General features: G+C 40.5%; 1 protein-coding gene across 1 annotated transcript; it reads right to left on the bottom strand.

The window, feature by feature from the left end:
* Positions 1–143: 143 nt before the first annotated feature.
* On the bottom strand, positions 144–14,449 carry LOC111565607 (zinc finger CCHC domain-containing protein 24-like). Its single transcript, XM_023265772.3, has 4 exons — positions 14,010–14,449; positions 12,577–12,777; positions 2,040–2,204; positions 144–1,262 (listed from the first exon to the last, which is right to left on the bottom strand). Exons 1-4 carry the CDS (start codon positions 14,214–14,216, stop codon positions 1,149–1,151), a joined length of 687 nt encoding a protein of 228 aa, XP_023121540.1. The 5' UTR covers positions 14,217–14,449; the 3' UTR covers positions 144–1,148.
* Between the last annotated feature and the right edge of the window lie 326 nt (positions 14,450–14,775).

Genomic DNA, 14,775 nt, shown 5'->3' with positions numbered 1-14,775 from the left:
AATGTCTAACATCTGGATCAGTTAATGTTGAAGAGGGACTTTGATATTATCAGTTGTCAGCTATGCAGCGTTCCCAGCCCCAAATCCACGGATAAATTCATAAACTATGATCTTATGTGCTTACATCAAGGCACACTGAAGAACATGTTTAAATACATTTTAATGCAAAAACATTACAAGTGAAAGGGATCCATCTCATGGCTTACTCAAATTAAGGCACATTAAATGGCATTTCACTGCTCTTAAACAGAAGGTATCTCTGTTTCATCACAGTTACAGTGAAAAATACCCTCGAAAGCAACAAGCACAGGCAAACCTCTTAATCCTTCACAATCCCCGGTACATTCAGATTTTTATTTCATTATTTTTTTGTCCCATGTTACATATGAGACATTATGACCCATAAAAAAGCACTTTGGTGAGTCGTTTTTTAGCACTGGGTGCTAAAATAAAAATAAACTGCTGTAATTTCCTCTATTAGAAAAGAAAAAGTTTCCATCATTTCTTTTTAAACTTCAGAATGACGGGTGTTTTCACAACAAACTGAAGCACATAGTATATAAAGACTAAATGTTAGTTGGCTAATATCTTCCTTCACAATGTATAATATTCAACAAAACAGTATGGCTTAAAAATATATTCAAAAATGATGTACCCACCAGTACTGATAATACAGATAATAATGCAGATACACATTAATACTGCTCCTTAGTAAAGACTTGCATATTTTATACAGAAAAAAACATTTTCATTTAAGTTATTTCTGAAATATACAAACATGTAAAAGAGAATCCTCATCTCCAACATGTTGGATATGAGTGAAGACGGACACAGAGCCAAAGTTTCTTAATTCACAGTCGGTAAGATTCTTGGTTCATAATTAAGACTTAAAATGAATATTCACATAATAGTAACTGAGTAAATTACAAGAACCCAGCAAATGTAAAGTCTCCACTGAGAGATATTGTAGAAACCACAAAGAGCCTCTTATACTGAGAGTCACAGTGTCAGAGAGGAGATTTCATGAGAATAAACTGTTAGATGCTTTCCATTACAACCATTATTTATTAACGTGTGTTTAGTAACTACAAGAAAACTGTCCCTTCTTGGTAAAACTTTGGAGGAGTATTGAAGGCAGGAAGAGCTTGTTATTGCACTCGACGGCAGTAGTAGCCGAGGACTTTGCATTTTTCACACAGGTGTTGTGGGTGTTCTTTGCTCTGGTCAGACACATCCAACCCGTCGGGTTTTTCCAGAGGTCTCTGCAATAAAGAAACAGAGAATCACTGCAGAGTCACAGACAGGACTGTCGGTGACATTTCAGCAAAATTTTAAGCCAGTTTCCACTTAGCCATCCCTGAAAATGTTATGCGTTAAATATGGTAGATGATAAAGATAACTGTGAAATTTTAGCTTTACATATCAAATATTTTCCAAGATTTAAAAAATAATTTAAAAATTGCCCATTGAAACAAATTTGGAACATTTTTTCACTCACTGAATTTTGAGGCTATGCTTGAACAACAATATTAAAAAAAATAGTATGTAAAAAAAGGAAAAAATGAAAACCTACAATATTTATTGTTATTGTCATCATGCCATTGATTCAGAATCTTCAGTAAGAAGATTGGTTAAAACTTCATGCTTCGTACCGTCCTTTACTGATTAAACTGCACAGAAGCTGCGCACTTCTTTGTAATCTCGTGGATAAAAACATTTCACCTGCAGCAGCTAGTCTGTTCTGTAGATACTCCAACTTAAAGCAGCTCTTGACCTCGAGGGTCAAACTACAAGAGGATATACAGTAACAGCATGTAGCTACAAAGCATAAATTAGTTTACTGCCATGTTGTGTGCAGTGAAGCAGTGTTTTCCTGCAAAGATTTGACTGCAGGAATTTGCTGAGAACATTTAAACACATTTAAAAACCTCCATAGAATCCATATGAACAAAATTTGACCTCGGGGACGCCCTGCTAGCTGAGTGGCCCCAAGCAGCCAGCCTAGTTTCCTGATAGCCTCGGTTCTGATGTGCTGTTACCTGCTTGTGAGGGTAAACGTTGATGTGGCACTTGATACATTCTTGACCCATGTTGGCCCAGGAGTTCCCACTCATCCACTTCCTTTTGCATTTGGGGCATTTATATTCACCGAAGCACCTCTTCTTTCCCTGATACGGGGTCAGGCCTTCACCTTTGGGTCGAGCCTGAGTGGAAATTCAGAGCACAGAATTTTACACATTACTGGCCTCAATGTGTAAACTTCAACAGCTTTACAAACATTCTGGCTTTTGCCTCTCACCACCTTTAACTGGGAGAGAGCTATATGGTGTCTTTGGATGGCAGCCAATCCAAAGCTCTGTCTGATAGAATGAGAAGTGATAGCAGCCCTGCTGGTGGTCTAGACAGTTGAGTTTATGGAGTTGTTTTATCTCACAGATGGGATGAGTATCATTTTCTTTGATGCTTGATTAACTTTCAGTGATGAAAGAACAGTCCTCACATTACAAAGGAATCTAAAGTAGTTTTAGAAGGATTGTTTTGAAATTTACATTCTTGATACTACAGAAGCAAACAGTGAAGTTTTTAAATGTTTTATTCTAAAGTGGTTGGAATATATTGTAATTGTGTAATTTATTTGTTGGACAGAAAAGAAGGAATCTCAGCTTTCCCATTAGAAACGAACTCCCTCCCTCCAGCTGTGATCCCAGGGGACCATAAAGGAGGCCCCGGCCTGTGGGGGGACCAATGGGAGAGGCCTTACTGCTATAGGACAAATACCTCAGGCTCTCTGTCATCCCTCCCAGCTGGCCCCAACCCACCAATCAGGACACAAAGATCTTAGCAGGGAGGAAATAAAACCCAGATGAACTCTGCACTTTTGTAACTTGACAAAAACCTAAACCCATCACTAAAAAATCATCTTGACAAGCCTGGTTTAAATTAGAAGCACCTTGGATGAAAAGTAGGTCAAGTCAAAATTAAGACTGAATCCACACCACCAGAGGAGTTCACATCAAGCGTTGTTTTGATTTCACAGCAGGAACATATGTCAGGTTCAAAACTTCTAACAGATCATTTTATTCATTTCCAGGACTACATGTGTTTAACAAAACATGGTTGAGGCTCCAGCAGTGCGAGTCTCTGACTGTTAAGGCCACTGTGAAGCTTTTGAGGCCTGTGTTTGCATCATTTAGCCACCGTGAGGCACTGTGGGAGGTCATTTTTGATGGCAGCCTTGTTTCTCAAGCGCCTACAGGGAGAGCAGACAGATCATCATCTTCCTGAGGGAGGAAACAGCTTTCACTCTTCAGAACAAGTAAAACAAACTCTACCTAAAGTCTGGAGCTACAGGGCAGCAAAGGGCATGGTACACTCTGGAGTTTCCACTGGTCCCATCAAAGATGCCACACTGACAACCGACAAACGAAACCTACACTTTGACCTGACAGTGAATGGGCAGGACAGCTTTGTGGGAAGCAGGAAAGATCGAGTGTAGGCAAAAAAAATGCACAAAGATCCACCATCGAATCATCTACATACCGGACACATAATGGTAGTATCAGATATTATGATAAAACTCTGCATCATCACTATTACCGATGATTCGACAAACAATTAATTACAACTTGAGGACTCAAGACACTATGACTGAAAAAGTCAAGTTCCAATTGTTTTTGTAGCATATTTAAAAGCAGAAATAACTAACCCTAACCCAAAGCGCTTTCTAGTTCAGATATAGGATGTAAGATTTTACAATATTGTAGAAAACAATTCAATGGTTCCCTATGAGGATTTGGAGTGGAAGAATTTCCTTTAAACTGGTGGAAACCTCAGTCAGAACCAGGTTCAGTGACGGCAGCCATCTGCCTCAATCAGTTAGGGTAGAGAGGAGAGATAAGCTGCAAAACCCCCACTGATAAAAATGTCAAACATCTACAGTCATACTAGGCTGAGGGTCTCAGTTCACACATCAATGCTTTGATGATGCTTTGAACTAAATGCTACTATCAAAATGCTAGCATGCTAATGTGCAGCACTTGTAGTATTTTTGCTGCTTTCATCTCAAATTTATTAGCATCTTAGCTTGCTATCCAACACTGGCTAGCAAGATGCTAATAAACCTAATTTGTTGGTCTTGAATTACAAGTCAAAGAGTTAGCATTTTCACCTGATGATAGTGTGAGAGGAAAAGTTAAGGGATCATCAGTCATTAAAGTCCATTCTGAGGGCAATATGGCTTACTGTCCCAGTTTATATGCCAATCTATCCAATAGGTGGGATGGAAACTACAAATGTGGTGACATGGTAGTGCTACCATGAGGCGAAAAGGTCAGGGATCACCAAAATCAGTAAAATACATCCTCTGGGAACCATGAGTGCCCTTCCCAAATTTAATCTCAATCCGTCCAGTAGTTGTTGAGATATTTCTGTCTGGACCAACTGACCAACATTGCCATCCTTAGAGCTCAATTACCATTGCAAAGAGCATGAAGGTGCATTGTTTGGGGCTTGTTCAGAAGCTAAAGATTTATGAGTATAATTTACATTTCTGTATTTTTTATGTTCTACAGGAAAGAAATCAATAGGAACAAACTGTAAGTTTTCTCCCAAAACACATTCTTCATGTTTGATGGAAGACCTCTGCAGCGCGAGATGACATGCGAGAAACAGTTTTGCTTTAAGATAAACATACATTGTATTCATTTATCGTGTGCATTACAACACATCCCATCCAACAGTTATAACTTATGTTGTGTAACTTGAACCAGCCCCAGAGTGCACCGAGCTATGTGAAGCCAGATTTTTTCAACTGCAGCAGATAAGCTTGGCCCAGATCCTTGCAGCCTAGTGAGAGAGGCCCAGGAGGTGGCTGCCTCCCTCTGCCATCATCTGGAAACCATCAGGATAAACAATAGACTACTCCAAATCCTCACCCCCGCCACCCTCTTTCCTCTCTCCCTCATTCACTCTCTCCCCCACTCGCATGCCCCCCATGAGACAATCGTCCTGGAGAACATAGTAACACCGAGCCTACTGGGTACCATGTGGTCAGTTACTCCACACTAACAAACCCACAGCGCACTCTCTCTCTTTCTCTTTCTCTCTCTGTCTCTGTCTCTCTCTCTCGCTGGGTTTAATTTGTATCAGACCCCCACAGCATCAGGGAGAAGCCCAGCTGTTACCAAAGCAAAACAACACATTAGTGCCCGGACTGAAATCCACTGCTTTAGGCCTCCTATGTTTCAAAGACTCCTCTGCTGACTTAAGTCATAGTTTTTATTATCTTGTGAAATCACTTAGTGTATCCAGGAAGGTTTGAAACAACAAACAACTGGATGAGTTTCCATTTTTCTTAAAGAGAGCGTGTTGGAATAGTTAGATTTATTAGGTGGGCAAGTGTTACTGTAACCGCAGAGAAGTAAATGAGCAGCTGATTAATTAGCAGCACTAAAGGATTATTTGCTCAAATCAGTTATCCAGTAAAAATACTAAACAATAGAGGTTACGGCCTTTTAAATGTGATGGATTTCTGCTTTTATCCATTTTATATCATTATAAAGTGAATATCTTTGGCTTTTAGCGTGTTTGTCTGACAAAACCTGCTATTTGAAGAGATCAGCCTGGACTCTGGTTTATGCTGATTTTAAAGGTAACCAGAGGAGACTATGGTGTGAACACTTAAACTTAAGCAACTCTGAAAGCAGATTTTATGTTCTGATGATATCTTTTAAAATATAATGCAGAAATTGCTCACAATAGATGAGTAAATTTAAATAATATTCATGTTCACAGCTGCAATGGTGCAAATAGCACCTTTGTATTAAAACGTAATAAATACATTTGTCATTTTCTTCTACTTTTCCACCCTGGTGCTGATAGATATAAACCATTCCTCCGTTCAAATGTTTGACTTGTCAACTTCTGCATTGTTATCTCAAGTATAACACTGACAGACACACAGCTGCATAGATTGTGAAGCAGTTAAATCACAATATCTCTCAATAATTTTGGGAGGTAACTATTGACATGAAATTGTTTTATTCCTGCACTGATGCTGTCAGTGTCACTGCATTTCTGTCTTTAACACAGGTTAAAAAATGGATTGAGTTTCTCTGCTGCACACTGATTTAAGGAAATAAGACATGCGATGTTCTCTGGCCAACTTATGTCCTACACAACAGTCCTTCCTCTTTTCCATAACAAATTAGAGCCAAATGCTCCACTTACAAAAACATCAAGACATCAACTGATTCTTTAATGCAGATACAGCACAAAGCTGAAATCATTCTATGCAGCATATCTGCAAATCATGCACATCTAAAATACTGACTGGATTAACCTTCCCTCAATCCAAAATAAATATGATTAGATACAAACAACTGGAGGCCAAAGAGGAGAGGATTGGTTTTCTATTTACTTACACGGCTCTCCAGATTTCCAATCCATCATCGCTGAGCGCATGATAAACCTTTAAACTAACAGAATGATTCCCACGAACACACACATTCACAGACATTATACATCTCTGCATCTATTTCACACACAGTATTGCTTTCATAGGAGGATAAGCTTCCAATACATGCTATGCTTGGTCCAGAATCTGACTGAGCCTCCTGTCAACTTGATGACATATACAGCTGTAAACCAGCATTATGTTTCACAAAGAGTGAATGGCAGGGGCAGGTGGGCTGGCAGACAAACAAGAAATGCAACAGAAAATTATTCACAACTTCAGTAGGAAACATGGGTGAGTCAGATTTAAGAACGTAACATCTTATAAATGTTGTGTGGGAACTGGTAGGTACCAAGATACAAATAATATATAACTAAAGATGTGATTTAATTATATTTAGAGGCTAACATTTCGATTCTAGTTCATTTCTCTTTCCTTCCCTTCAAACATCGTTGAAGCTGGAAAGCCTGTAATCCAAAAATGGCCAAGTTCTCCACGAAAACAAAAGTGATTTCATGTTGAAAGCATGCAGTCATGCAAAAGCTGCGCTCTGAAGCATATTTTCCTATATGTTCATCAGGTCTGAGCAGATGACACTGTTTATCAAAGGGAGCCTATCTAGCCCACATTCCAGGGTTTCCTCTATCTTGCTCATCCTCCTCAGCAGATGTTTAGGCCAAAAGCAACAGAGCAGCATATTGTGGACAGATAAGACAGTTATCAGCAGGGGAAACAAAAGGACCAAAGGAACAGAAATGAGACAGTGTTCAGGAGATTCTTGAGGTACAATGTGAACTGCCTTACCCCACCTGGACAGAGGTACAATGTCCAGTCCAACGTTTATATCATTATCAACTTTAAAACCTTCTGAACTCTGAAATCAAACTTAAGTAACAAGCTTAACAAATGTTATCTAAAATTCTATATCACTGATGTATTTGTTTCCTCATATCACACAGATATCGGCACTATTAGAAATCTTGCTTTCTATCAAATCAAAAATATAATCCCTCCACCTCTAAATCTCACAAATAACACAATGGTTTCGATAACTCTGCTGGAATAAAATGCCCCCAGCCTAGAAATAACCGCCATAAACTTAAAATATAGATATGGATTAAACAAATAAGGTTTAATGTCTTAACTGCTGAGCCTCAGAGGTGCTGGTAGGTACTTTTTAACTTCTGACAAAGCCAGTCAAGCTGTTTCTTCCTGTTTCCAGCCTGCTAAGCTAACCGTTTCCGTGCTGCATCTTTGTTGAAAGATAAGATAAAACTTTATTGATCCCAAAGGAAATTCTTGAAAGTATGAGTGGTTCATATAAAAAACAAGCTAATCATTTAAAAACAAGCTAAATCCAGGATCTCAGGCTTTTAAACCTGATAAGAAAATGTTGTAAGAAATACCAAAGAAGTACCACATACTGCAGATTAAAAAAAAATAAAGTCCTCATCTGTGTATAAATAATCCCTCCCTGCCTTAAAATGGCTGAGATGTAATTCTACACTGTTGCTTTCTCCACAATGTGCAGCTCGAGCACACCGGCTCACCCACGGCTCTGTTCAAATGCTGTAAAACTCTTTTATGCTACACAATGGCAAGATGGATTACTGGAGTAATTCAGCCATACATGTAATACCGGAAACCAGTTCTGAAGAATAATGACACAGAAAGTTGCACCCTGTGATTTGACAGGATTGGTTCCTTAGGTTTGTTACATGGGAAACTCAGGAAGTCTGAATCTGTGATTTTGTCATCGATCCACTGCAGCTTCAAGGTAGAATTGCTCAGCCATGACGCTGACTGCTTATTTCGCTCATATATCTTTCAGCATAAAAAAAAAATACCCTATGGACATGTTAACAAAGTATAAAACATGTTTTTACCAGATGGGGTCTTTAACACTTTGTGTCCTGTCTGCTTTATTCATACAAAAAAGAAGTATTTGATGTCAGACTATTTCTTGGTTAAATGTCAAACTTGTCCTTTAATGAGAAGTGACATACTACAGAATAAAGATGCTGAATCATGGCACAAATGCTGGTCAGAACTCAAGCAACTTAAAACTAAAAATATCATTGTTTACTTTCAGAGACCAAATATAAATCAAGGAATTTCTCCTGCAACTGTCAAAAGCTACCACCCCCTGTGCTAAGTAATCATCGAAGCAGACTTTTCCCCTCCATTCAAACATGATTAAACTGCAACTGTAAGGACATACACCCACTTCCTGTACTACCCACTGTTTCCAAAAACACACTGTGGATGGAGTCATCTCTGGGCAGCTGCTCACCGGCTCTTTAAAGGAGAGTCCGGTAGTAGCTTCTCTGCACAGACGGAGAGAAAGAGACGGCGATGACTCCAGCCAAGCAGAGCTGCTCGAACAATACAGCCTGACTTCCTGACCTTTGGTTCCACAGCCCCTCTGCAGAAACAATGCTCTCCTTATTTATCCCAAGCCCTTCCCACCATACATCCATTTACTGTCAGCACTCTGTCACTTGTGTGTTCTCTTTACAGTAACCGGGTCCAGCTACTTAACTGGCAAGATGTCATTAAAATGTTGTGACCCCCAGGTCACACCAGTGAAAGGTGTTCCAGCTTGCACACATAGAAATTTGAAATCAGCTTAAAAACAGCACAGCTCATCTTAAGAAGTCTTATTTAATTGCAAGTCATTTTTCCGCACCCCAACATGACATAAGACATCAAAAGCGCGGCAAAAGTATGGATTTCAGCTGTCTGGAGCTAAAAATGCCTCAGATTCCAGCCAACAAGAACAAAAAGCAGTTTGTTCATTAGTTACAGCTTCAGAAGAACGTTCGTCTCGGCTTCGACTGAAGACTCCTTTTGTGACAGCGACAGCTCCACAATCACCGCTTTGGGTCTGGAATATTAGCAACACATGATAAAATCTGACATCATCTTTCTGAAGCAGAGCAAGAGCGGCCGAGAGCCAGGCGCAGAAATGGCTTCCAGATTTTGCACATTTTAAAGGGAGCGGCTGCGAAGAAGAATCGTAAATATCTCAGAGTAATCCTTTGACGTCTTAACCTCCTCGTGAAGCAAGTAACCCAACTCCTCACTATGCCATCAACAGGATGTTTACCACTGAAAACAGCATAGATAGTATATCACATATCTATAGGTTAGATTGTAACCCAAATACATGGACTGTTCCTTGGCCTTTTTCATTACTTTTCATCACCATAGGCAGATACTGAGGTACCGTATGTTTCTTTATCAAAGAAACAGACTTTTAACGTTAAGATAGGCTCCATTCCACCTAAAACAAAAAAAAAAGCTGTTAAAGGCCTCCGTACTCCCATTTTGCTGTATGCCTCTTCTCTCATCTTACTGAGCCGTGACTTTCTTTGATTCCTGTCCACTGCAGCTTCTGGGCAAGCCAGCCAGCTATGAAAGCTTGCAACCAGCAGTCCAAGGGAAGTTATAGCTGCTAATAAGAGGGTTTATATCACATCATAAAAACAGCTTTGAGATAATTGATTTTGCAATTATGCTTTGCTGATTCCAAGGATGTGCTCAGTATGCACGTCAAAGTTATTCCATCCTAAGACTCAAAAGACACCAATGAGCAAAAATATTATGATAGCTTAGAGATGATGTAAATAACACAGATTATCTTGTAACAACGGCACCTAACAATGTCTGAGACATCTTCAGTGTCGGTTTTCACAGTCCGTGTGTTTGATGCAAGGTAAATAAGCAAGTGTAGACTTGATCTACTTTGACAAGAGCCAAATCATCATGGCCAGACGACTGGGTTGGAACATCTTAGAAAAGGCAAAGCTTGTGATGTAATGAGGGTCAAACCACGAATATCAACCGCATACTGTTGAAGGATGTGCAGAAACCAAGTCTTATCCAAGGCTTGTCCGTCTGGCTTTTCCTATGAGGTAGAAGATGCATCATGAGCAACATAATCAGTCATTGCTGAACATTTTCACCTTGGAACTGCAAGTGTACCAATGGATGTCAAAAATACGGGTTCAGACCTCCAGGGTTTCATTCATAGCAAACCTTAGGAACCAATCCTTTTATCTTGTGGGATGTGGTTTTCTGTATTACTGTTCTTCTTCAGAATCGTTTTCCGGTTCTAACATGTTTAGCTGAATTACTTCAATACTCCAACTTGCCATTGTGTAGCACAGATTCACAGTGTTTAAGTAGAACTGTAGGTGAGCTGAGGAGGGGATTTCACAGATCTGCACATTCTAGAGAAAGTAATGGTATAAAGTTACATGTGAGCCATTTTAAGGCAGGAAGGGATTATTTTCATGGGAAAAAAACCTTCTATACCTATATGTCACTTTCATTCACAGGGTTTTTAGGGATTAAATTAACAACTGGAGGAAATACTGGGATTGTCTTGGTGACAGATACCTGTAGCTGCTGTGGAGGACCAGCAACATATCAGGCAGGGTTGGATAGTGTTTCGTCTCATCAGTCTAAGTGTCACCATGTTGGTTGTGAAAGTGTTTAAGAGCTTCTTTCTTTCATCTGAATGGAGAATATATTTCTGAAAGCGATGAACCGAAAGTTGCACCTACTTTTCGCAGCAGTTGCCAGGTGTGCACAGATGTGAAAGTGTTAGGAGCTATAAACTCAATGCAGAATATTTTCTCCACATTCCTCACATTCCTACGTGGTCTGTGTTCTACGCTGAACAGCACCAATCTCCGGGGTGTTGGCAGTGCTGGAAGTGATGAGCTTTCAGAGACAAGACTAGAGAGAAGAGCGATCAAAGGGTAGATCGGGATCTTAAGAATGAACGGACGTTTCTGTTCATGGAAAGTTTGCTTCTACTGCTGATCCACCAAGAGTTAGATCAGATGTTTGATACCACTCTCACATCTGAAATATGTAGGCTAGCTGGAGCCTGCAATTAACACTTAGCTTAGCATAACGAGCATGTTGCCTGGCTCGGTGCAAAAGTAACAAAATCCTCCTAACAGCACCACTAAAGCTCACAAAATTATATCGTATTTGTTTAATCCTTGCAAAACGTTGAGTGTAAAACCAACATTTAGGAGTTGTGTGCCTTTGGACTGAGCCAGACTGGCTCTTTTCCCATTTCCAGTCTTTATGCTAAGATAAACTAACAGGCTCCAGCAATCTTCTCATCGGGGGGAAAGCAAATGACTTACGGAGCAGGAATTCCGCAACACACTAAGAAATTAAGTTATCTGTGTTGCAAATTGAATATTTCAAACATTGTTGCCAAATAATTTATCTGTTGCATCCACAAGACTTATGTTTTAGATAATAACCCCCTGTTATGAGATTTGACACCCTATGAACTATGTCTTCTTTGCCTTTTCTAACATGTATTTCAACTTGGCAAAACATGAAAAGAGTGAAACTGTTGGTTGGATCACCCAGGATTCAATCTGTGGAATAATCAGAGAATGTTGCAGCTTTCACTTCAGGGGATCACCGAAAGCAGGAAGCAATTTGACTTTACAGGATTCTTTATGTAATTGACAGTAAAAAGTTTACCAGCTATTTGAATTTTTACCTTTTGCAGCCTTGCTCTTCGGACACATCCTGCCCATCAGTCATTTCATTATTTCCATTACACCTAACAAATGTCAGGCATTTCCCTCTGAACATGATCAATGGGGAACCGCAGCTGCACATAAAGCGCTGGTAATATTTCTTTCATGTTTGGAGTAGAGGTCGTGCCTAGTTCCACAGAGAAACCTATCATCTTTCATTAAGGCCGGCTTCAAGATCCAATCTGGCATCTGCTGCTCATTACCAGCCTGCGGTGGTACATCTAATTCAAATATGTGCTGAGGAATCTATTTCACCCTGAAAAAACATAATACAAACATAATATTCTAACCTGGAATTCAGAGATTAAATTCACTTGAACAGAATCGCGGGTGAAAACCGACAAATGTGAGGAAATTTGTGGATTTGATATGTCACCATGTTCGCTGTATGAATCTATTTTTTTCTGACAGCACCTCGTTCAAAACATTTTCATGCATGTGATCGACAACTCAAATGGCCCACACACTGCACAGCTGTTTCAGTTTAGTCTGGAGCAGATCTGCTCCTGACAGATGTACAGCATCACCAAGCGACTGGCTCACCTGAGGGCAGTCTTTGATGTAGTGGCCTTTGTTGAAGCAAAGGTGGCACAGGTAGTTGGGTGGCGGCCTTTTGCTGGGTTTGCGTGTCTCGGGGGACAGGGAGAGGTCTGAGAAGTGGTCCGCCAGGGAGCTCAGGCCATCCACGATATTGTTGAGGGATCCATAGGGAGAGGACCTCTTGTAGAAATTGTTGTTCAAGGCCTGTGCAAGTAAAACATAGATGATTGAACCGTGTAAAAGTTGAGCTACACATTGGAGACCTGCACAGACGAAAGTAGGGCTCCAGCTGTTGATGAAATCCAGAAATATTACATTTCCAGTGATGCAATGGAGAGAAAAGGAAACACATTTTCACATGGCAGCAGCAAACATTTTTGCTCAATAAATAATCAGAAGTATCTAAAAATTTCCTATTTTATTATTTATACTAATCTATTGTTTCAGCTCTACACAAAAGTATCTCTCATTTCACCAAAAACACAGAAGGTTATTGTTGGTTCTCTCCAATGAAAGAGCATTTCACATGAGCTGTCAGTCCATCACCCTGATTGATTCTCCTGTTTGTCTCTTCTGTGACAGTAGCCAACACTATTTGATTCCTGCAGATGTGCAGTCTTTACTGCGTTTACTGTGCGAAACCAGTAGTGTCCATTTCCTCGTCGGAACAAAATGCCTTTGTCATGCATTCTTCCAACTGCTCCCGCTGGCACGAAAGAATCGGCATCATTGTGCTTGTGGAGGAGATGGGTGCTTATGGCACCGCAGGGCAAACATGAAGAACAGGCTGCTGACACTGTCTGTTTACTCTGCGGGCATCACAGAAAGAGAATTGTAATCAGTGGCACACTGCAGTTGGGAATCTTCTGCATGAGACATCAAACCACTACATATCTGGCGTGTGTGAAGTCACAGTACACCATCTGAACTGTCAGATTTTGAATGTTAAAAGCTGTTAGAAGTCAATGCATGAATGGAAATGCCTAATTTCTATTTTTTCTGGTTTTCTTCAGTAGGTCAGAGTTAAATTAAGCCCCAGTGAGCCCCACTGGGTTAGCTCTGCATACTCCTCTAACCATGCAGAGGCCAGCCAGGGAGAACATTTTTAAAAACCTTCTGAGAAGTCTTTCTCAGCCTCCTGTAGCTGCACACTGACACCAGAACAGTCTGAACACACTCAAGCACTATACCAGGGTACAAAACACATATTCATATACTGCCCACTCACCACAGTGCGACCCAATGAAGGCATGCAGGTGAGGTTTACTGTATGGGCAACAAAAATAACCAAGAGTGAAATATGTGAGTGTAATATTCATGGCGTATCTTATAGGGAGAAAGTTTTTTTTTGGATACATGCAGCAGAAAAAAGTGCACATTGAAGTGCCTTACAAAGTGTTAATCATCGTGACAGCGAAACATCACATGCATTCTACCTCACTGCTCAGATGGAAGAAGTTGTTGAGATGGTTGGAGCTCAGATCAGCTGCGCTGCGCTTGGAGCTGCTCACGTCCTGAGGAGAAGAGTCCGACTCGACTTTGAAGCCATCAAAAGCGCTGCTCGGCGTGTCTTGCAGGGACATATAGACCCAGCTGAGCAGCTGTGCAGGCTGGTACACACCAGTCTCTATAGCAGACATCATGTTGTATCTGGAGGACTGCGCGCCTCTTGGATCAGCACCGTCAGAACCGCCGGTTTTCCTGGATAACCCAACTTCTTCCAGTCATCCCCCTGCTCCGGCGGGCTGGATGGGATCTCTGTGTTCACCCGAGGGAGCCCTGGAGGTCCCACTGACGGGACAAGAGTCACGGGGGGAAGGAAGGAGGTCACACAGTGGAAGCTGGAGGCGCAAAAACAGCCTGAATGCCAGTTGGAGGACTGAGGCAGCTCCGGACAGGACTGTGGTTTGCGTCACAGCGAATAGGAGGTCCAACATGAGCCTCCATCTCTGTGCTTTCTTGACATGTTTAAGTCCAATGGCTTATAACTCTCAGGGGGACACTTATTGTACAGTTTTATAATCTAAAAGTGGAATTTTATTTTATTTTATTTATTGTTGTTTAATACTTTTATTATGTTAAACTTAAAATTAAAATTTCCCTTTCAGTTCTGCTTCACTTTAATTACTACATACATCTGCTGATGCATGTAAATATTGTATTGTCCAAAGACTTGAATAGGTGAACAATACAATTACTTTT

The sequence above is a fragment of the Amphiprion ocellaris genome, chromosome 18 (genome assembly GCF_022539595.1).
Source record: "Amphiprion ocellaris isolate individual 3 ecotype Okinawa chromosome 18, ASM2253959v1, whole genome shotgun sequence".
Classification (NCBI taxonomy): domain Eukaryota; kingdom Metazoa; phylum Chordata; class Actinopteri; family Pomacentridae; genus Amphiprion; species Amphiprion ocellaris.
Note: the sequence above shows the minus strand (reverse complement) of the source record. Positions and strands in the feature narration are given on the sequence as shown.

Coding starts and splice junctions, on each gene's coding strand:
- LOC111565607 (XM_023265772.3), bottom strand. CDS start 14,216: ATGATGTCTGCTATAGAGACTGGTGTGTACCAGCCTGCACAGCTGCTC. Junction 12,778..14,009: donor TCTTCCATCTGAGCAGTGAG/GTAGAATGCATG, acceptor TTACTTGCACAG/GCCTTGAACAACAATTTCTA. Junction 2,205..12,576: donor ACATCAAAGACTGCCCTCAG/GTGAGCCAGTCG, acceptor ATTTCCACTCAG/GCTCGACCCAAAGGTGAAGG.